Genomic DNA, 22,189 nt, shown 5'->3' on the forward strand with positions numbered 1-22,189 from the left:
TTTTGAATCAATTAGTCTTTAAATATACGATTTTAGAATAAGTAGTATCAAACATTCAGTGATAGTGCATAATGTGAAGAACAGCACTTATCTTAAGAATCATAGGATTCGGCACTGCACTTAAGACCCGACGGGGCCACCGTTTCACCTCTGTCGGCTTCGTCAGGGGAAATGCCAAAACAGTGCCTAAAAGTTCAAAGAATAAAACATCATTTAAAGAATGTTTGAAATGAAAAACAGCTTAATTCAGTGCTTAAGACAACAAACTTACGGAACAGGACTTGAGGTAAATTCAAATGATCATGATACGTTCATTGAAATAATTAATCAAAGTTAGATTTTTGGTCAGAAATAGATTTGTGTACACAAAATGCCTTGATGGATTCCTGATTGCTAGAAAAACTGATAAAGCAAGTTCTTAGTAGTAAGCAGACCAATCGATCTTGTCATTTAGCCTGACCAAAAATCTAACTTTGATTAATTATTTCAATGAACATATCATGATCATTTGAATTTACCTCAAGTCCTGTTCCGTAAGTTTGTTGTCTTAAGCACTGAATTAAGCTGTTTTTCATTTCAAACATTCTTTAAATGATGTTTTATTCTTTGAACTTTTAGGCACTGTTTTGGCATTTCCCCTGACGAAGCCGACAGAGGTGAAACGGTGGCCCCGTCGGGTCTTAAGTGCAGTGCCGAATCCTATGATTCTTAAGATAAGTGCTGTTCTTCACATTATGCACTATCACTGAATGTTTGATACTACTTATTCTAAAATCGTATATTTAAAGACTAATTGATTCAAAATATTTAAAAATACTTAAACTATTCAAAGCACTTGCATTTATGTGCCACAAGCCTATGATTGAGATTTCTGACCTTTCAATGCATTCAGTAGCACACTGAGGCTTGTTGTTAGTAATAGCTATTTCTTTGGTGGCTAGTTTCAGAGGTGCATTTTGGCTCAGACTGAGTATCGGTCTTCCCTGTAGCTGGTTTGGGGGCTTTTGGACATGTGCATTGCTGTTGGCACATAATTTCATCTGATACAGACTTTGTGGATTCAGACTGAATCTGAATTCAAGGAAGCTTGGGACAAGCACATGGGATCTGTAAGGAAGAGGAACATAAGAATAGCCTTACTGGGTCAAACCAGTGGTTCGTTAAGCCCGGTAGCCCGTTTTCATGGTGGCCAATCCAGGTCACTAGTACCTGGCTAAAACCCAAAGAGTAGCAACATTCCATGCTACCGATCCGGGCAAGCAGAAGCATCCCCCATGTCTTAATAACAGACTATGGACTTTTCCTCCAGGAATTTGTCCAAACCTTTCTTAAAACCAGCTACGCTATCCGCTTTTACCACAGTAGTTGGTCTTGATCTGCCTTCGTTTCTCAGTGTAGGGGAAGTGGTTGCTCTACCATAGTGCATCCCACCCATATTCCCTTTTATTTTACAAAGGAGGATATGTAAAAATAACTTTAAAAATGTGGGAAGGGCTGTCTTCCTCCCCAGGTGCTTTTCTATTGTGGCACTCTATCCACTGATGCAAACAGGGAGCTAAGCTTTGTTTTTTTGTCTCTCCACTCACTCAACATTTCTTAGACTTTGCCTTCATGAACCCTTTCTTTTTCTCCCTGTTTCTCCCCTAAATTGTACCTTTGTCTATAATCTGCCCTTCATTTTTTTTGTACTTTTTTCCAGTAATTTTTCCTGCATCTGCCCTTTGCTCCCCTCCCCCATGTCCATCCCCTTTCTCTTCTAGCACATAGATGACTTTTGTTCCCTCTCTCCTTTATCTACACTTGGGGGCAAGACAGTCCCAGATTGCAAGAGAGGAATGAATGTCAGAAACCTCATCTTCTTCCTTGTAACACAGTAGTCCCAATCTAATCTGGTATTTCTGAGTCGTGCTATGCCTAAACAGATTCAAGGCGACTTACAATGTTTTGAGTTACAGAATGAATCTAATCTAATCTAATCTAAACCTTAAGTTTATATACCGCATCATCTCCATGAGAATGGAGCTCGACACGGTTTACAAGAACTTAAAATAGTGGGTAGAGAAGAAGAAAAAGGATTACATGAACTTATGTGTAGAAGGGGGGAGAGAAAGGGGGGAAGGATAGAGCTACAATTTGCTGAAAAGCCAGGTTTTCAGTTGTTTGCGGAATAACTGAAGGGAGCTCAGGTTCTGCAGCGGGGTGGTGAGGTTGTTCCAAAGACCTGTGATTTTGAAGAGAAGGGATTTTCCCAGTTTGCCTGAATAGTGGATGCCGCGTGGAGAGGGGAAGGCTAGTTTAAGCCTTTGGGCAGTTCTGGAGGAGTCGTATTCGCAAATTCTGCATCTACAGATTCACTTATTCGCGGTTTTAAATCAAAAAATACATTTTCATTTTTCAGGCTATTTTAAGCCCTGTAAGCCCCCCCCCCCCTTAAGCCTTACCTGGTGGTCTAGCGGGTTTTCGGGGCAGGACCAATCTTCCCAAGCTCTTGCCCCGTGCAGATCGCTCACAGGAAATGGCTTGAGAAACTACAGGAGCTCAAAGCAGCCATTTCCTGTGAGCGATCTGCATGGGGCAGGAGTGTAGGAAGATCGCTCCTGCCCTGAAAACCCGCTAGACCACTAGGTAAGGCTTAAGGGGGTGCTTTCAGGGCTTAAAACAGCCGGGGGAAGTGGGGGTTAGGGGCAAAACCGGCCCAAATATTATTTGCGGTTTTTTTGATATTTGCGGGCCGGCTCTACCCCTAACCCCCGCGAATACAGAGGGGGAAGTGTACTACTTAAGAACATAAGCATTGCCTCTGCTGGGTCAGACCAGATATCTTATCATGCCCAGCAGTCCGCTCACGCGGCGGCCCATAAGGTCCAGGACCCGTGTAGTATTCCTCTATCTATACCCTTCTATCCCTTTTTCCTTCAGGAAATTATCTAATCCTTTCTTGGACCCCAATATCGTGCTTTGTCCTATCACACCCTCTGGAAGTGCATTCCAGGTGTCCACCACCCTTTGGGTGAAGAAGAATTTCCTAGCATTGGTTCTGAATCTGTCCCCTTTTAATTTTTCCGAATGCCCTCTCGTTCTTGTAGTTTTTGAAAGTTTGAAGAATCTGTCCCTCTGCACTTTCTCTATGCCCTTCATGATCTTGTAAGTCTCTATCATGTCCCCTCTAAGTCTCGGCTTTTCCAGGGAAAAGTGCCCCAGTTTCCCTAGTCTTTCAGCATATGAAAGATTTTCCATACCTTTTATCAATCGTGTCGTTCTTTTCTGAACCCTCTCGAGTAACGCCATATAGTAGTTTGAGGCGGTCAGAATTATGGATAGGGTAATAGGGAAGAGAATGGAGATTCTTTAATTGTACTGATAGAGCGTTTGAGTCGAGGGTGAGATTTAGTGCTATGAACTGTTTTGAGTTAGTTGTCTACAGTGTGCATGGTTTTCATTTGTTATAGAATGTTTCCATCTTGATGTCATTTGGGAGGTTGTTCCAGGTCTTGTTTTTTACAGAATGTTTGATACACATTTTGATATCTGGTGTTCAATGTCTACATTTTCCTTGAACCTTCTGTCTCCTCACTGTTGCTTTTACTTTTTATTCTGGTATCTACAGCAAAATATAACTTCTTAGGCATCAGCATTGTTGGACAGAGCAACGAACGGGGTGATGGTGGCATTTACATTGGTTCAGTCATGAAAGGTGGTGCTGTGGCAGCTGATGGCAGGATTGAGCCAGGAGACATGCTCCTACAGGTACCCATGCATCTGTACTAGTGCTGCCCGATTCAGGAAAAAAAAATTTGATTCAATTCAGCTTATTGAATTGGTTATTCGATTCGATTTTCCTGCCCATTTGGGTGTTTTTTTTTCAAACATCCTGGTGGGTTTATTTTATAGCTTTTTCAGCCCCTTTGGCTTCTCCTAACCACACTGGCGCTGTGGTGTAAACAAAATAAAGAAACAAAAAGGACTTTTCCTCTCTCTATTAAGTCCTAGCTCACGTTTGTGGTCTAACACCAGCTCTGGCAGGATACACTTTTCAAATCTGACATATTGTAATCACAAAACAGAAAATAAAAATTATTTTTTCCACCTTTTGTTGTCTGGTCAATATTCAAATCTTGTTGGTCCCTGGCTCTGGTTGTCTTGCTTGCCAGGGTCTCCTTCTTTCTTCTTTCTTCGTGCTAACCATCCATCTGCCATCTCTGTCCTCCCCTTCCGTTTCCCTTCCTTCCTCCGGAGGTCTGGCATCTTTCCTTTTTTTGTCTCCATCCACAGATACACCTTTTCTCAACTACCCTTTCATCCAGCATCTCTCCCTCCTTCCCCACCACCCCAGGGTCCACCATCTCTTCCTTTCTCTTCCCAACTACCCTCCTATCCAGTATCTCTATCCCCCCCTCCACACCATCCCTTGTGTCCAACTTCTTTCCCTTTCTGTTCCTTCCCTCGCTAAATCCCATTGTCCATCGTATCTCCCTCTCCTCTATTTTCAGACCCATTATTTCTTTCCCCTCAAAGTCTGGCATATGCATGTCACTTTGAACCCCCCTTTTCCTCCCTCCCTCCCTCCCTCCCTCCCTCCCTCTGTGTACTTCTACACCAGGGCCCCCCTCCCCTGAAGGTCTGTCCCCCCCAAAAGCCTGCACCTCCCCCTGAAGGCCTGCACCCCACCCCTAAAGGCCTGCCTGTTCCCACTGAAGGCATGTGCCACCATCCCTGAAGGCCTGCTTCCTCCTTAAAGGCTTTCCCTCTCTTAAAGGCTTGCATCCCACCCCTAAAGGCCTGCCTGCCTACCCCCCCTTGAAGGTCTGTGCCCCCCTGAAACCTTCACCTCCCTCTGAAGGCCTGTCTCCCCCCTTTTCAAGGCCTGGACTGCCTGCCTGCCTGTTCCCCCTGAAGGCCTGCCTGCCTGACTGTCCCACCCCACCCTGAAGGACTGCTCAACTCCCACGGAAGGCCTGCGTGTTCCCCCTGGCCTGCAGATAAGATCGCGATGCTAGTGATCTTTCCACTGCTTCAGAGCTGTTTCCTCTGCCACGGTCCCTCCCCTCCTCTGACGTCAGAGGTAGGATCGTGGAGGAAACAGCTCCGAAGCAGTGGAAAGATCGCTAGCATCGCGATCTTATTTGCAGGCTGTTCCTCACAGGTAAACAGTGCGGGGAGGCCAGGGGGGAAGCCGAATGCCAAGGGATGGAAACGGAGGCCAGGGGGGAGAACCGGACGCCAGGGGGGGAACCTGACAGCAGCACTTCCCACTGACCCTCCCCCTTCACCCTCTAAAGTAGGTGCGGCAGCGGCTGGACAGCAAGAGCAGCGCTGCTGCTCCTGCTTTAGGAGGTGAGGGGGGGAGGGTCAGCCGAATCGGGAACCGATTTTTTGGTTTGTTTGTTTGTTTCGAATCGATTCACCCGAAGTGAATCGGGCAGCACTAATCTGTACTCTGACCACTTAATGCAAATAATGCTAAATGCTTAGCTGTGAATGCTAGTCAACATCTTATTAGTAGACCCTCACTGTACATGATGACAATATTTTTGCAGTCCTCATGTTCATTACCAGTCTTGGCCAATACCAAATCGAGGTGATTTGCATAATAAAAGTATCAACAGCACATCAAAGAAATAGAAGAATGAGCTACACGTACACACACATGAAAGCACCAGACACACAGACAGTAGGGTTTTCTGCTAATGTCGGTACTCTCCCCACAAAGCTAAAATTCACCTAAAAGCAATTTGAAATAAACAAGGCTTTAAATTGGCTCTGAATTTTTCATAAGAAGACTTAGACCCTAGATCAATGGGCAAATTATTCCAAAGCCTTAGGGCTAGGAAAAAAAAATGCACAGATGGGATAGACATGTGGGATCTATCCGCAAAGATAGATAGGGAGGGTCACTGGAGTGGGCAGACTTGATGGGCCGTGGCCCTTATCTGCCGTCTATTTCTATGTTTCTATGTAATTTCTAGTTACCTCCCACCAGGCTTGTGCAGGGCTGGGAGAACCAGCCTGTAATCATTTATTAGAATGCAAGAGGAAGGTATGACTTGGTCCCTGCATTTTGCCATACGCAGCCTTATTCTGTAACAATTGGAAACATTTCAAGTTTATATGAGAGATACCCAGATAAATGCTATTAGAGTATTTCAAGTGAAATTCAAAAAGTTCTGAATGGAGTGTAACTGGCAAAGATCCAAAAAGAAAACAGATTTGAAATTTGCTCAGAAAATGTGAACCAAGTGTAACCTTCAGCTAATGATTTGACTGCTGTAAACTGCTTACCTAGGAAATTAAGATCCCTGACTTTGCCAGTCAATGCCAGTGTTAGCACTTTGTATGTGATCACAAGAGCATTTTTGTAACAGAGTGTGCTCTTCACTCTTCATTTCATACTAGCTGAAAGATAACTTCACCTACACACATGAGAAAACAAAGTACTGTATATAGTGTGCAAATGGCTTTTCTTTCTCTGCTCGTTTCCTGTGAAGCCCCATACGGAGACAGTTTCTTGTTAGATTAGTAAAAATGTGTTTGACCATTTCCTGCCATTGTTCCTTCCTTGCAGGTGAATGATATAAACTTTGAGAACATGAGCAATGATGATGCTGTGAGAGTCCTACGAGAGATTGTCCACAAGCCTGGGTATGTGTCCACAGAATGCTTTTAGACACACAGGTTTGAGATTACTGGAATCAACAAATTGAAACACACAGAGGGAAAAACCTGACCGTCTATACTTACAGAAGGGAATGATTAAAGAATGCAGATAGGAGCAGAAAAGGAAGGAAGGGACACCCTGGTCTGTTTACAAAAAAGACACACAATGAAGTTAATACAGCTGGAACAGGGAGCTCAGAGATACCACTGAGAGTGGTGCCAGAGTGGGAACAGGCAGAATGCCTAATGGTTAGAGCAGCAGGCAAATCCTGATGATTCCCCTTGTGATCTTGAAGCAGTTTTTATCCTCTGTTGTCACAGGTATTAAAAACAACAACCTCTTTAACGTGTTAAATTGTATTAACATGTTGTGTATTGCAAGCCCCATTTTTCTCAGTAGGGCGTATTAAATAATTTAGTATCTTGATCAGTTCTGTCTTCTACATGAAACCCAATCAGGTTTCAGACCCTCATTTAGCACTGAGACAGTAATTGCAGCCATATTAGATAACTTACGCTCCTTGTTTAGTAGAGGCCTCAATGCCCTGATTATGCAATTCGATATGAGTTCCGCCTTTGACTTAGTAGACCATGAGAAATTGTTACAATGCTTAGATGACATTGGTATCAGAGGAGAGGTGCTAGACTGGTTTCGAGGCTTCCTTATGTCCCGCACCTATCAAGTTCGTTTTGATTGCAATCTCTTGGACACCTGGAGTAACCTATCTGGCGTCCCACAGGGGTCACCACTATCTCCACTGCTTTTCAATGTTTACATGTCAACATTGGGTACACAACTATCCCAACTAGGAATAAAAGTATTCAGTTATGCAGACGACATTACGATTATCATCCCATTCGCCACCTCTCTCACAGAAGTCACTCCCATGGCAACAGAAGCACTAAACTCGATGGAACAATGGATGACTGAATTTAGACTGAAGCTCAATTCAGAAAAAACAAAATTCTTCATAGCTTCACCACACCCACTAGATACTACAACTCCACTAAGCATCAACGATCTTTGTTACCCCATTCAACCCACTCTGAAGGTTCCGGGCGTAATGCTGGACCAGGGCCTGACCATGAAAGACCAGGTAGACTCTTTGGTCAAAAAAGTCTTCTGTACTCTTTGGAAGCTTTGGTCCATTAGAGCGTATTTTGACGCACCATCATTTACAATCCCTCATACTAAGCCAACTGGACTACTGCAACATTGCCTATCTGGCAATTTCCCAGAAGAATATGCGGCGATTGCAACTTGTGCAGAAGCAGCAGTCAGGCTGATCTTCGGGTTGAAGAAGTTCGATCACATAACTCCCTCCTACCGACTCCTGCATTGGTTGCCAATGGAGGCGCGAGTGAGGTTCAAGTTCGGTTGCTTTTGCTTCAAGGTTCTATTCGGTCTAGCCCCCAAAAACATAACCGACCTATTCTCCTTTTCAACCAATAGACATAAAAGAAGCTCCAACCTGCACTTTGTTTCCCCCCCAGTTAGAGGATGCAAATTCAAAATTCATCACCAATACCTTCTCTCTTATCAAGCAGCATTATGGGGCAACGATCTGAAACAACTACTTACGCTTGCCAATACATATAGGGAATTTAGGAGACAAATGAAAACATACTTGTTCTTAAAGTACATAGGTAACTGATTCGCAGAATATCTCTCTCAATACCAGACCTCCAGATCTGCTAAACAATAGACACTAACTATGTCAATTCTATTCAATTTGTAACATTCTCTATAATCATTGTAAACCGCATAGAACTTCACGGTCCTGCGGTATATAAACCGTTGTTGTTATTATTATTTATTTATTTAAATATTCAATTTATAAATATATAATTCCAGTACATATATAAAGAAAAAGAGAGATTTACACACAATTAAGCAGGAAACACAATCAAAAAATGAGTAAAAACTCCATATGGAATTAACAATCTCTCTAATAAAGCCCACAATATGGGAGATTCCCTATAATATCACTGGGGTAATACTAGTTAGAAATTAGAGGAAGTCAGAAAAATGCTGAAGTCCAAACAAGTCAAACTGACCTCACATTCAGATTAGTGACCAAACCTCAGAATTGTAACCGCCACATTTAAAGTCACTCAGAGGTATGTAACTCTTCAAGGAGGGAACCGCGCCCCCCTAGTGGTGAACCAGAGTTAACTTTCCAGTCATTGCAACTCTGTTGGTGCTGGTTACACTCCAAGGTTGATTACAAAAAATAAATAAATAAATATCGTTACAGTCTTTCAAACACTCGTATGGAGATTCTTTGTTTCTTTTTATCTTTTCAAACAAAACATTGCTCTATGAATAAGTGCAATGTAGCTTGATAACTTAGCTTGTGACAGGTTCGGGGTCTCTACGTGGCCCCGTTTCGGTTTCTTCTTCAGGAGACCCTATCATAAGTATGCTGAAAATCCTTTTCAATGTTGGTAGAGTATTTTAAGTTCGCGATGTAGCAACATCGTCGAAAGAACGCTGCCGGTACTAGAAATTTCAACTGCCAGGATTTTCAGCATACTTATGATAGGGTCTCCTGAAGAAGAAACCGAAACGGGGCCACGTAGAGACCCCGAACCTGTCACAAGCTAAGTTATCAAGCTACACTGCACTTATTCATAGAGCGATGTTTTGTTTGAAAAGATAAAAAGAAACAAAGAATCTCCATACGAGTGTTTGAAAGACTGTAACGATATTTATTTATTTATTTTTTGTAATCAACCTTGGAGTGTAACCAGCACCAACAGAGTTGCAATGACTGGAAAGTTAACTCTGGTTCACCACTAGAGGGGCGCGGTTCCCTCCTTGAAGAGTTACATACCTCTGAGTGACTTTAAATGTGGCGGTTACAATTCTGAGGTTTGGTCACTAATCTGAATGTGAGCACAATATGGGAGAAGCAGTTCGTATTCAATCATGGGATCTGATAGATATCAAGGTAATATACAAAACAACTATATCAATAATGTGGTGTTACATCTTCTACATTATTTAAGGACTAAGTCCGCGTGGAGATACTGGGAGGGATTACTCCTTTCCCCTTTAGGAAAAACCGTAACTAAGGAGGGTCAAAAAAAGTATATGACTGTTGATCCAAGAGGATCAAACATTTACAGGGATATCTAAGCTGAAATTTAGCACCCAAAAACAGTACGGATTGTCTCAATTGCAGGAACCCTTTCCTTCTAGTCTGAGTTATCTTTGAGACATTTGGGAACAAGGAGATCTTAGAGTCCATAGAGGTCACCTCTTTAAGCCTAAAATACAGCCTAAGAAGTGCCTCTTAGTCACCAGAAGTGTAGAGTATGAGATGGCTTCATCCACTGAGGTTTCCAATATTCTTATTAAGTCCATTAAACTCCCTGGATCAGGTAATACCTCAGATTGTGATACCTTCTTAGATACTGGAAGGAAATATATTCTATGTAGAGGTGGAAGTTCAGACTCAGGGTATTTAAATATTTCCTTCAGAAATATATTGAATAAATCTCTAGGAAGCATTGCCAGTACTTTGGGAAAGTTAATTATTCTTAAATTTAACATTTTAGTATAATTTTCCATATTTTCAACTTTCCTTACTAGCAATAGTCTATCTTGCTAAGGGCCTGGGGTGAGTTGCTCAGCCTTCAGTTAAATGTACTCAAGACTAGCTCTCAGGCTTGTGACTGATAGAACTGAGGCAAACAATTGAACAGTCACACAGAAATCCCATTCATGCAGACTAAGGATGCAGGTTCATGTGAGCTCTGGAAGAAAGCAATAAGCCAGTATCATCCTGCAATCTGCTATTTCTCTGCTGATTCCCGTCCCTTCCCCTGCAATTTGCTGTTGCTTCAAGAAATGGATGCCTGCTGACTAGTTAACATAATTTTCTGCAGTTTTTGTTCACTGTTGCAAATGTTCACCATCTCATAATTTAGGTAGGGCCCTTCCTAATGAGCTGAGGATAAGGACCTAAATGTTTGTATTCTGAAGGAGATATGAGAAGTGATAGAGACAGCCCAATATCTCAAGAATACCAGAAACATTTTTCAGGTGAAAAGTGTTGGAATAAGGGACAGTGATCACAAGCCACTGGATCTCTCTAATACAAGTGATCTCAGAACTACATCACTCCTTCCAGTGGTGGATGGTTCCATCTAACCTTTCTAGAGGCCTCCCCTTCTAGCCTGCTCCCTACCAGCTATTCATTACAGACACTTCCATGTTGAGCTGAGGAGCACATCTCAACAGCCTCCACACTTTGGACTCCTCATGAGAAAACTCTGGAGTTCTGAGCAATTTGCAATGTCCTCCATACCTTCCAAGATCGCTTGCAGAATGAAGTAGTCCTTACACTGAGATAGATGACAGGAGCCTATGGGAGACTTTTACAGGTTGTGAGACCTATTCCTGCATTTTGCTGGTCACGGGCTTGTACAAACTGTTACTGGGAGCAGAAGTTAATTGCCGCATGTGTGCTCAATATGGGGACAAAGTTCTCTCTCACAGAGTGGTCTATGACTGGATAGAAATGTGTGAAAATGGCCGTACAAATGTTACTGATGCAGAGCGCTCTGGACGTCCAGCAACAGCCACTACCACACAGAATGAAGAAAGAGCCCTGGAACTGATTCGCAAAAACAGAAGAATTATGGTTGATCAGATGGCAGAAAAGCTGAACATTAGTGTTGGATCTGTGTATTCCCTAATTCATAACAGCCTTAACGTCCATAAAGTGTATGCCAGGTGGTGCCTAAGGAACTGACAGAGGAGCATAAAGTAAGTGCTTAGACCTTTGTTCTCGACACTTGACCCATTGTCTTTAAGAAGGTGACAACTTTCTGCAGCCACCGGTGATGAAACTTGGGTTCATCACTATGAACCAGAAAGCAAGCAGCAGAGCATGCAATGGAAGCATCCATCATCTGTGGCAAAGTAATTCAAAATGCAGCCGTCGGATATTGACAGTCTTCTGGCACTCTTAAGGGCTTATTCTTGAAACTTACCAGGAAAGAGGAACAACTGTCACAAGCTTGTGACATGCTTCAAAGAGAGCTGAAACCCGCTATCTGCTCTAAAAGAAGAGGGACACTGTTAAAGGGTGTCACATTGTTGCATGACTGCAGCCTGTACATTGGAAACACTTTAAACTTTAATTTTTGGTGGAATTCATTATTCCACATATATAGAATGGAAAGATCAATAGCGACACAAAATGGAAATTATAATAATTTTATTAAAATATGGGAGCCATTAGCGTCTTTTTGTCATGATTAAATGTCATTTTCCTATTAGTCAGACATCATATAATAACAGGAGGGGGGAGGGATACAAAGATAGGTTTCGTTACATGAATGAAGGGTTTTGAGGGAGGGTGGGGAGAGGTTTACATTTATATGTTTAGATTATAATGTAAGATATGCAAGTGCCTTGTTTCATTGTGTTGATTATGAATATTGTACACTTGGTGAAAGATTTTTAAAATGAATAAAGAATAAAAAAAAAAAATTTTTAAAAAAAAGAAACACTCATAGAATTGAAGTGGAAAGTCATGGGACATCCAGCATACAGTCCAGATTTAGCACCATCTGATTTCTACCTTTTTAGATCACTCAAAATTTTAAGGGGCAGAAGGTTTTCCAGTGACGATGACATGAAAGCATTGGTGCATCAGTGGCTATGTGCTCAACCAAAAATATTCTTTTCTGGTGACATTAAGAAGTTAGTAGGATGCTGGGAAAAATGTATTGCAAAACAGGGTGATTATATGAAAAAGTGATGTAATTTGCTTTTGAGGTATTTAATAAATAGTGTTTAAAAACAAAAAAGTGCAGCAACTTTTTGAAGATCCCTTATAGATCTTTGCTTCCCTTCACACCCACAAGTTTTCACTCTTCTGTTCCAGACACTACACTCCCAGTCCCCTGGAGTCAGATGCCTTTCTGCTGGTTTGGGGAGAAAAGTTCCTCTAATCATTTCTTCTAATACCTCTTGGGGAAAATTCTACTCAAACTTTGCCAAGATCAAGGCACCAAGATTTTCATCGTGTTTCATTGGCCACATCAACTATGGTTCCCCTTTCCTCCTACAGTTCATTGTTCAGGAACCCATCATACTTCATTTGTTTCCAGCATTACTCACACAGAATGAAGGCTCTCTCCTCCATTCTAATCTGTACTCATTAGCACTCGCAGCATGGTATCTCTCTCCAAGCAAGTAGATGCTTTCACTTTATCTGCACCAGTGTCACCTAACATTGAAGCTTCCAGAAAGCCTTCCAGACAACGATGCTATTATTCAAATGGACTCGCTTCACTTTCTGGTGTGAAGAAAAATTATTGAACAAATTTAAAAGTCTCCTAAAGAGTTGGCTATTTAAAGACGCTTTTTAATAGACCAGTCTTACTATACTTTAGGTTAGGATGAGGAGGTCATAGAAATATGTGGGTATTTGTTTCCCAACCCATGTGTCCTAAACCTATACCCGATTTTATTTCTGGTTTTATTTTTTTATTATTGTAATTAAGTTATCTCCCCTCCTAATGTTCTATTGTCAATTAGCAGTGTATGTCATGTATGTGGATTTTATTATTTGATTTGATTTCTAACTGATGTAAATCGCATTGAAATTGGATTATGCGAACAAATCAAAGAAACTATTAAACTTGAAACTTAGAGAAATGTGCGGGGACAGGAAGAACGCTTCCCGCGGCCTAAAAAGAGTGAGCGAATGCACCAGAGGAAAGTACCATCCCATGGGATCCCTGAACAACAATGACCCATCCCCACGAGTCTGGAGGGGATCTCCGTAGACTCTGTGGGATTCCCGTAGTCCCTGTTCCCATGCAGCTCTCTACTCCACTTGTTAGATCCTTTCACTTTTCCTCTGCCGTCTGTTCTGGATTATCTTCTTCACTTTTCCAATTCTGGGCTAAAATCTACTTCAGAATGAGTTCATCTCTATACTATTAGTGCATGTTATTCGCTGTTGGACAAGAAACCGTTGTCTGTGCATCTCTTGCTTTCCAGATTCATGAAAGGCCTTTAGCATCTCAGCCTCCTGGGACCTCAATGTCGTCCTATTTATTTGTTTGGTTAGTTTTATATCCCATGCTCCCCAACAAGCTCAGAACGGGTAACAAGGTTGACATACATAATGCATAGACAAATTATGAATTTACAAATGTACAGTAATGTTAGCTATACAGAGTCAAGTTTAGCATACAATTTGGTCATTCAGTTAACAGTTCTGTGTACATTAGAATACGTATGGTTGGAAGGGAGTGACTGGATTTATGGGAAGAGGTAAGTGTTTATTACTTTCCTGAAGTTCAGAAACCCTTTGAGGGATCTGATGTGAGAAGGCAGTTGACTCCAATAGCTTGGTAAGAAGTGGGAGAAAGCAGCGTCCTTCTGAACCACATCTTACTTGGAAAGTGGTGTTCCTCATAGCTCTTACTTTTGCATGCCAAGTCAGTGAACTTCAGGCACTTGTATCAGATCCACCCTATACAAAATTCTCCCATGCTAGGGTTGTTCTCAGAACACATCTGAAGTTCTTCCCGAGTGTCATCTTCAAATTTTATCTCAATCAGTCCATAGTTTTGCCTGTCGTCTTCTCAAGGCTGCATTCTCACCCTGGTGAAACAGCACACCACATCTTGGATTGTAAATGTGCTCTTGCTTACTACTTGGATTACAGCAAGCCTTACAAAACTGCCAATCAACTCTGTGGTCATTCGACCCTAAAGGAATCGGAGTTCTGTCACCGAGAATCGTCTCCACTTGGCTAGCAGACTATCTCCTTCACATATACTTGGTCTGGACTGATGTTATAAGGCCATGTCACTGCTCATAAGGTTAAAGCTATGGGACTTCAGTAGCCCGTTTTCTCTGTACACCTATTGAATACAGTTGTAAAGCCGCCACTTGGTCCTCAATCCATACCTTCACTTCCCACTACTGTTTAGAAAACCATTCCAGATGGGACAGTTGGTGTGGACAAGCAATTCTGCAAAATGTATTCTCTTTCTATGTTTTAATTTATTTATTTATAAGATTTTTACATTATTATCAAGCATTACTTGTACAGAAAGTATGATCAAGAAAATATAATATTTAGGTTTACTTTCAATCCTAATAATGAATCAAAGTATAAAGGAAAAAAAAAACACTTCTCATCTTAATCACACACTAGTCCTCAATTTAGATCCAAGATTAACGAAAAGAGTATTAAATTTGAAGAATAATTTTACAAGGAAAATTACTTAATCTGTGCTGACGCAAAGCTAATTATCACTTAGATACGGATGGCATTCCACACTCAAGACGCTTCAGAGAAAGAAAAGCAATCAAGTGAGCTGGTTCTACACACACATATTTAAAAGAACGGTATCTAATGACACATTTACATGGATGAAAAAAGCTCCAATCTGGGTCACGCATAGCTTCAACATTAGAACATAAGCAGTGCCTCCGCCGGGTCAGACCATAGGTCCATCCTGCCCGGCAGTCCGCTCCCACGGCGGCCCAAACAGGTCACGACCTGTCTGAATCACCAGAAGGGGCTCCCTTGCCACCTTGGTTTCTCATTGAAGTCCTATCTTCCCATCGAAGTCCTAACCCTCCGGTCTTGCACATGCACGACCTGTTGGGTTTCTATACTTATTACCTGGTTAGCTTTCTATACTTGTGTTACATCCCAGCTCCTCCCTCAGTATCCCACGATCCCTTTATCCCTCAGGAATCCGTCCAATCCCTGTTTGAATCCCTGTACCGTACTCTGCCTGATCACTTCCTCCGGTAGCGCATTCCAAGTGCCCACGACCCTTTGGGTGAAAAAAAACTTCCTTGCATTTGTTTTGAACCTATCTCCCTTCAGTTTCTCCGAATGCCCCCTCGTACTTGTTGTCCCCTTCAGTCTGAAGAATCTGTCCCTATCCACCCTCTCTATGCCCCTCATGATCTTGAAGGTCTCTATCATATCTCCCCTGAGCCTCCTTTTTTCCAGAGAGAAGAGCCCCAGCCTATCCAACCTCTCGGCGTATGGGCAGTGTTCCAGCCCTTTTACCAGTTTCGTTGCTCTCCTTTGGACTCTCTCAAGTACCGCCATGTCCTTCTTGAGGTGCGGTGACCAATACTGAACGCAGTATTCCAGATGTGGACGCACCATCGCTCGATACAATGGCATGATGACTTCCCGCGTCCTGGTTGTTATGCCCCTCTTTATGATGCCCAGCATCCTGTTGGCTTTTTTCGAGGCTGCTGCGCACTGTGCAGATGGCTTCAGTGATGCATCCACCAGCACACCCAAGTCTCTCTCAAGTCTGGAGACCCAGGAAGTCCTTAGATCTATTTTTAAAGAAAAGTTTAAGGATCCAGTCCCTATCTGGAGCCAAAGCTACAATCTGTAAGAGAATGGCTGGAGTAGCCAGTTCTCTATCTGATTGTTCCAATAAAGTAGAAACGTCCAAGGGTACTTCCTGCGACATTCCTTCATCTTCTTTCTTTTGAGGATCCTGATTTCTTGTAGGCAAATAATATACCCTTGTGAGAGGTGGTAAAGAATCCTCAGGTATTGTTAATATCTCCAGAAAGTAACGTTTTATCATTTCTCGTGGAGAAATTGATGAAATTTTGGGAAAATTAATTAAACGCAAGTTATTAGCCCGAGTCTTATTTTCAAGATCTTCCCATTTTTTTTTTTCATAATTAGGTTATCTTTGACAAGTAGATCTTGTTGCCTTTAATTGTTTTAAGTTCCTTGTTTTCCTCTTGTATATCGGACTTCAACAATACCATATCTTGCTTTAAGGAATTAATTTCTCCTTTCTGTTTTTTTGTCTTGATCCAAGTGTTTTATTTGCAGATTAAGGGAATTCCCTAAATTAGAGACTAAATCCCAAAGAGAATCTAAGGTGACTTCAGAGGGCTTGACAGGAGGAATAAAATGACTGTTCAGTCGATTGTTTTACCTCTCTGAGGTCCTGGGCTTCTTCAGCCAACGTTGTCCCGGTCGCTGGCTCTTTCCAGAGGGAAGAGTCACTCTGGGCTGTTCCTTGTAGCGAGCCCTCCAACAAACTGGCCTCTCGGGGGGAGAACACTTCCTCTTCGGGTGTGCTCTCTCCTTACGGTGAGCTAGCTCCCAGCGCTAGTGGCTGAAAAGAAGGCGTCCTTACGTCGGGGTTCAGCGTGACATCAAGCCCTTGGGGAGACCCCGCAGCACTACTCTCTGCCGGGGCTCTCAACGGGCGATTCCCTGACACATCCTGCTCGCTTAGAAGGCGCCGAAAGATTTCATCCACCGTAGGCAACGGGGCTACCGAACGTCGGGAGGCTCCACTGACACTTCTGCCCCTTTCGGCATTCTCAGCTGACAAATCTTTGAGGTAAGGAGACTATTGACGGCATCCTCACAGCAGTCAGATAGCAGTAGCGGCCATCTTGGATCCCATGTATTCTCTTTCTAAATGCCAACTTTCCCTCCGATCTTTTGGGTTGCGCTAGGTCGTTTGTTAATGGCTCTCTTCCAAGAGGCATGATCATGGCAGCTTAAGAACATAAGAAGTTGCCTCCACTGAGTCAGACCAGAGGTCCATCTCGCCCAGCGGTCCGCTCCCGTGGTGGCCCACCTGGTCCGTGACCCGTGAAGTGGTTTTTGTCCACTTTTATAACCTACCTCTAGTTCTATCTGTACCCCTCAATCCCCCTATCCTCTAGGAACCTATCCAAACCTTCCTTGAACCCCTGTGAAGTGCTCTGGCCTATCACCTCCTCCGGAAGCGTGTTCCATGTGTCCACCACCCTTTGGGTAAAAAAGAACTTCCTAGCATTTGTTCTAAACCTGTCCCCTTTCAATTTCTCCGAGTGACCCCTAGTGGTTGTGGGTCCCCACAGTTTGCAGAATCTGTCCTTATTCACTTTCTCTATGCCCTTTAGGATTTTGAAGGTTTCTATCATGTCCCCTCTAAGTCTCCTCTTCTCCATGTGAGAATATTGTACCTGCTTGTCTTCGGTGAAAGCAAAGTTACTTACTTGTAGAAGGTGTTCTCCAAGGACAGCAAGCACATATTCTCACAACCCACCCACCCATCTCTCTTAGTTGGCTTCTTAGGTTTGTTAAGGTCAGGCAGGAAGGTGGTATGGGTAGTCTTTAAAGTACACTTATTACATTACATTACATTACATCAGGGATTTCTATTCCGCCATTACCTTGCGGTTCAAGGCGGATTACAAAAGGTTAGTTTAAGGACAGAGTTACAATGAATAAAGAATTATAGCATTACAGAAAGATAGAATTCTATGAATTGTAGAGGATAGCTAGAGAGGTTATATGAAGATCTTGAGGGCTTTTGGTGGTCGTGTTGTTAATTCTGTTTTAGGAATTTCTTGAATAGTGTGGTTTTTATTTCTTTTCTGAACGTCCTATAGTCTGGGGTGGTCATCAGAAGGTTGGAGATTTTGTTATCCAGTCTTGCAGCCTGTGTGGCTAGTAGGCCGTCATGTAGTTTTGTTCTTTTCACTTCTTTGGATGGGGGGGGTATGAATGGGGAGTGCGTTTTTCTGTGTCTGGTGCTGGTTGCTTGGATCTGTCCGTAGCAGGTTCTGTGGATGTCACCCACATGTGAGAATATACCTGCTGTCCTCAGAACACCTGGTACAGGTAAGTAACTTTGCTGTCTATTCTTTTGATAGGTTGCTCCTTTAACAGAGGAATTCCAGGGCCAGTGCTTTTAGCTCTTTTGGATGCTGCATTTCAAGCAGAGGTTGACCTGCAGATTAAACAATGTCTTGTGTGGGGACACCTTTTTTTTTTTTTTTTTAAGAGAACAATCATTAGTATGAATAAACATACAACATAAGGGAAATAAAAGCATTTGCTTATGTAAAACAGCATGATTTAATTTGCATTCTTGGAGACGTAAAAAGGGTGGAGAATGGATGATTGTGCCAAGTTTTGGTTGTGTGTTTGTCTGAAAAGCTACCAGAGAGATAACAGGTACAGATTAGAATGGGTAAATTTTGTTGAGCAATAAACAAAGGAAAAACTACCAACATAGACTTAACAGGTGCACTTTTGGGTATTGCCTGCTTTAGATAGAAAATTGTGATAAAATATCTGTTTATAGAATAAATGTCCACAAAACTTGTTGACTGTTCTTTACAAAGAGTTTTTGTTTTGACATAGGCCTATCACGTTGACTGTTGCCAAGTGCTGGGATCCCAACCCTCGAGGCTGCTTCACATTACCCAGGAGTAAGTGGCTATTAAATTGCAACTTAATATTAAACCATACCTTGAAACGAAAGTGTGGTGTGCTGGATATCACATGGAAGAACTCAGCAACACGCTGTAACAGAAAAACCACTACCTTGATCTTGTTGTCTTCTCCAAGTTCTCTATCACAAATTTCTCCACAGCAGTCCTTCCCCTGTCTGACCATCACCTGATTACTTTAACAATCCATCACCCCAGCCGATCTCCAGTACATTTAGGAATCTTCAGGCTATCGACCTCGGCATTCTATCCACAGTTGTTTCACCCCCTCTTCCACTATAAGAATATCCTTACTGGGTCAGTCCAGTGGTCCATCAAGCCCAGTAACCCGTTCTCAAGGTGGCCAATCCAGGTCACTCGTACCTGGCCAAAACCCAAGGAGTAGCAATATTCCAGGGCAAGTAGTGGCTTCTCCCATGTCTTTCTCAATAACAGACTATGGACTTTTCCTCCAGGAACTTGTCCAAACCTTTCTTAAAACCAGCTATGCTATCTGCTCTTTACCACAACCACATGCTGATAAGTGTGGTATTGCCATTTTGCAATCCTAAATGTGTAATCCTGCCATGGGATTCACACAGCGGGGTTGCCATTAAAAAGAGGGAAAAGATGCTCTATTATTTTACTTTACTGACTGTCCCTCTTCCCCCCCCCCAGGATCTCATCACTTCCAGTATTTGAGCAGTTAAACCAATATTACCTCCCCACCCCTGTTATCTGATCACTTTTCAGTTTAGTTATAGCACGCACACCAATTACTGTAATTCACTTGGACTTTCCCTCCCTGCTCTAAAACATCTTCAAATGGTACAGTCCACAGCTGTGTTATTATTCCACAACACTTGCCACTTCAACCATTTCATTCCCCTTCTGAATACAGAACACTGGCTACCATAAGAACATGGGTCAGACCAATGGTCCATCAAGCCCAGTAGCCCATTTCACAGTGGCCAATCCAGGTTACTAGTACCTGTAAAAGAGGCTGTCTCCTCCTATAACATCACTCTCCCCTCGATCCCCCTACCCCATGCTCTGTAAGGTGCCCCAAATCCCAGCCATGGCTAAAATCTAAATTCCGCTACTTACGCTCCTGTGCCAGGTCTACTGAATGGCTCTGGCTCAGATCTTGTACACATGCTGACTTCATTTCAATTTCCTCCTGACCTCCTTCCAATTCGCTCTCTCATTTGCCAAACAAGAATACTACACCCACCTGAATGACTCTTTCAGCTCCAGTCCTCGCTGCCTCTTTGTCACACTAAACTCCTTACTTAAGGTTCCCCAACCTCCAACCCCTCTATCACACACACCCCAGACTATGACTGAGTTCTCAACCAAACCACCACCTCCAGTCTGCTGCACTTAAACCCCCCCCCCCCACTCCCCTTGTCCCTTGCCACCTTATCTTTCCTGATATTTCTGAGGAGGAAACTGAATTTTTTTTCCTCCTCCCTCCAACCTTGCCATCTGTTCCTTTGATCCCATCTACTTAACACTCTCTCCTATTGTCATCCCCTCTATCTGCTATATCTTCAGCCTATCACTCTTCACCACAACTGTGACTGACTCCTTCAAACATGCTGTTACACCACTCCTCAATAAACCCTTGTTGGAATCTACTTGCCCTTCCAACTAATGTCCTGTCTCTTCTCCCTCCCCCCCCCCCCCACTTCTTATCCAAGCTACTTGAATGTGCTGTTCACCACTGTTGTCTTCACTTTCTTTCATCTCAAGCTATCCTTGACCTGTTTCAATCGGGCTTTCCACTTTTTATTCTGTAGAAACTGCCCTTACGAAAGTCTCCAGTGACCTGCTCCTGGTCAAATCCAAAGGTTTCTACTCCAGCCTCATCCTTCTTGATCTGTCCGCAGCTTTTGACATGGTAAATCACTGCTCTTGCTTGGATTTCAGGGCTCTGTTTTCTCCGGAGACAAGTAGGGGATATGCAAGCACACTTGGTGAAGTCCTCTGACTGAGCCTGTGTATCGGTGTTCTCTCCTAGCTGTAGTAAGCTTTTGGCTTACTGAGCATGTGCAGGATGCCCTACACCTGGAGAGCCTCCCCTCATCCTGTCAGTTTTTTCTTCAACTGTTTCGGTACAGTCGCAGCTCTCCCCTCAGGAAAAAAAAGGAAAGGAAAAAGAAAGCTATAAGGCTTTCTAGCCATTAATTAAAAAGAAAAAGAGACAGTGAAAAGAGCCTCTCGCAAAAAAAAAATATATATATATTGATGTACGATATATACAGTTTTAAAAACTGCCTAAATACTGCAAGCTTTAAGACCGTGAAAACATCTTCTTTCCTTTGAAGCTGACACCATGGACAGTGGCTCTCTCCCTTCGCGCCAAAACTGTAATGAAAGTGTCGAGACCTTTCTCCCTATATTTCCTCTTGAATTTTCACAACTGCAACATAGATTTGGTCTTAGTAAAACACAAAGCTTTAAATGGTTGCAGTGGCCATTCAGGTAGGGTTCCCTGAATGGAAGACTGAACAGTCAGTATAGTCTTGAGTTCATATGCTTCCAAGCAGACTTCCTAGGACATCAAGCCGCATTGTGGTATAAATTATTATCTGGATACTTGAATAAAAAAACCAAAGAATGGTCTGAGAGACATTTGGAGCATTGAGATTAAGCACCAAATTTCTGCATCTCAATGGCCACGAATTTGGTCTTGGAGAATGAGATGTACAGTGTCAGCATCTATGAGACAAACTTGGTTATTTTTGTTACATAGAGTGTTTTGGATCCCTGTTCGCTTACAAAAATTAAATAGTTCTAAGTCCAATAGATGCTGTCATTTGTAATCTGGAACTTGGGACATTAGATCATCTAATTTATTATTGTCCCTATATTAAGATATTTTGGAACTCAATATGGTCTCAAGTAAATGCATTATTGGAAAATCATGTGGCACTCTCTTACGATACAGTGCTATTTGGTATGATGATGAGGAAAAAGAGTAAAATATCACCAGAGAACAACAAGCTTTTATTAGTTATGACAGGGGTTGCCATCCAACATATAACCAACAATTGGAAAAATCACAGGAACCTTAGTTATACTTTTTGGTGGAATACATTATGCCATATATTTAAAATGGAACGAGCAATAGCAATTCAAAGAGGGACATATACTAACTTTATAAAAATTTGGGGGCCATTGACAAAATATTGTACTGAATAGTCATCACTTCTTCTCTTCTCTTTTTCTTTTTCTCTTACGACACACTAAAAAGGGGGGGGATTTGGAAATAATTTT

The 22,189-nt window shown here is 42.4% G+C and overlaps 1 protein-coding gene across 4 annotated transcripts in view; it reads left to right on the forward strand.

Annotated features, from left to right (window-relative positions):
* DVL3 (dishevelled segment polarity protein 3) overlaps positions 1-22,189 on the forward strand; it is a 100,991-nt gene that overhangs the window by 64,437 nt on the left and 14,365 nt on the right. For all 4 annotated transcript variants that reach the window (XM_033957535.1, XM_033957532.1, XM_033957533.1 and 1 more), the window contains exons 8-10: positions 3,608-3,747; positions 6,563-6,639; positions 18,840-18,907. In XM_033957535.1, the coding sequence (XP_033813426.1) occupies positions 3,608-3,747; positions 6,563-6,639; positions 18,840-18,907 (285 nt within the window). The remainder of the gene's footprint in view (positions 1-3,607; positions 3,748-6,562; positions 6,640-18,839; positions 18,908-22,189) is intronic.

Source organism: Geotrypetes seraphini, chromosome 9 (assembly GCF_902459505.1).
Source record: "Geotrypetes seraphini chromosome 9, aGeoSer1.1, whole genome shotgun sequence".
In the NCBI taxonomy this organism is placed as follows: Eukaryota; Metazoa; Chordata; class Amphibia; order Gymnophiona; family Dermophiidae; genus Geotrypetes; species Geotrypetes seraphini.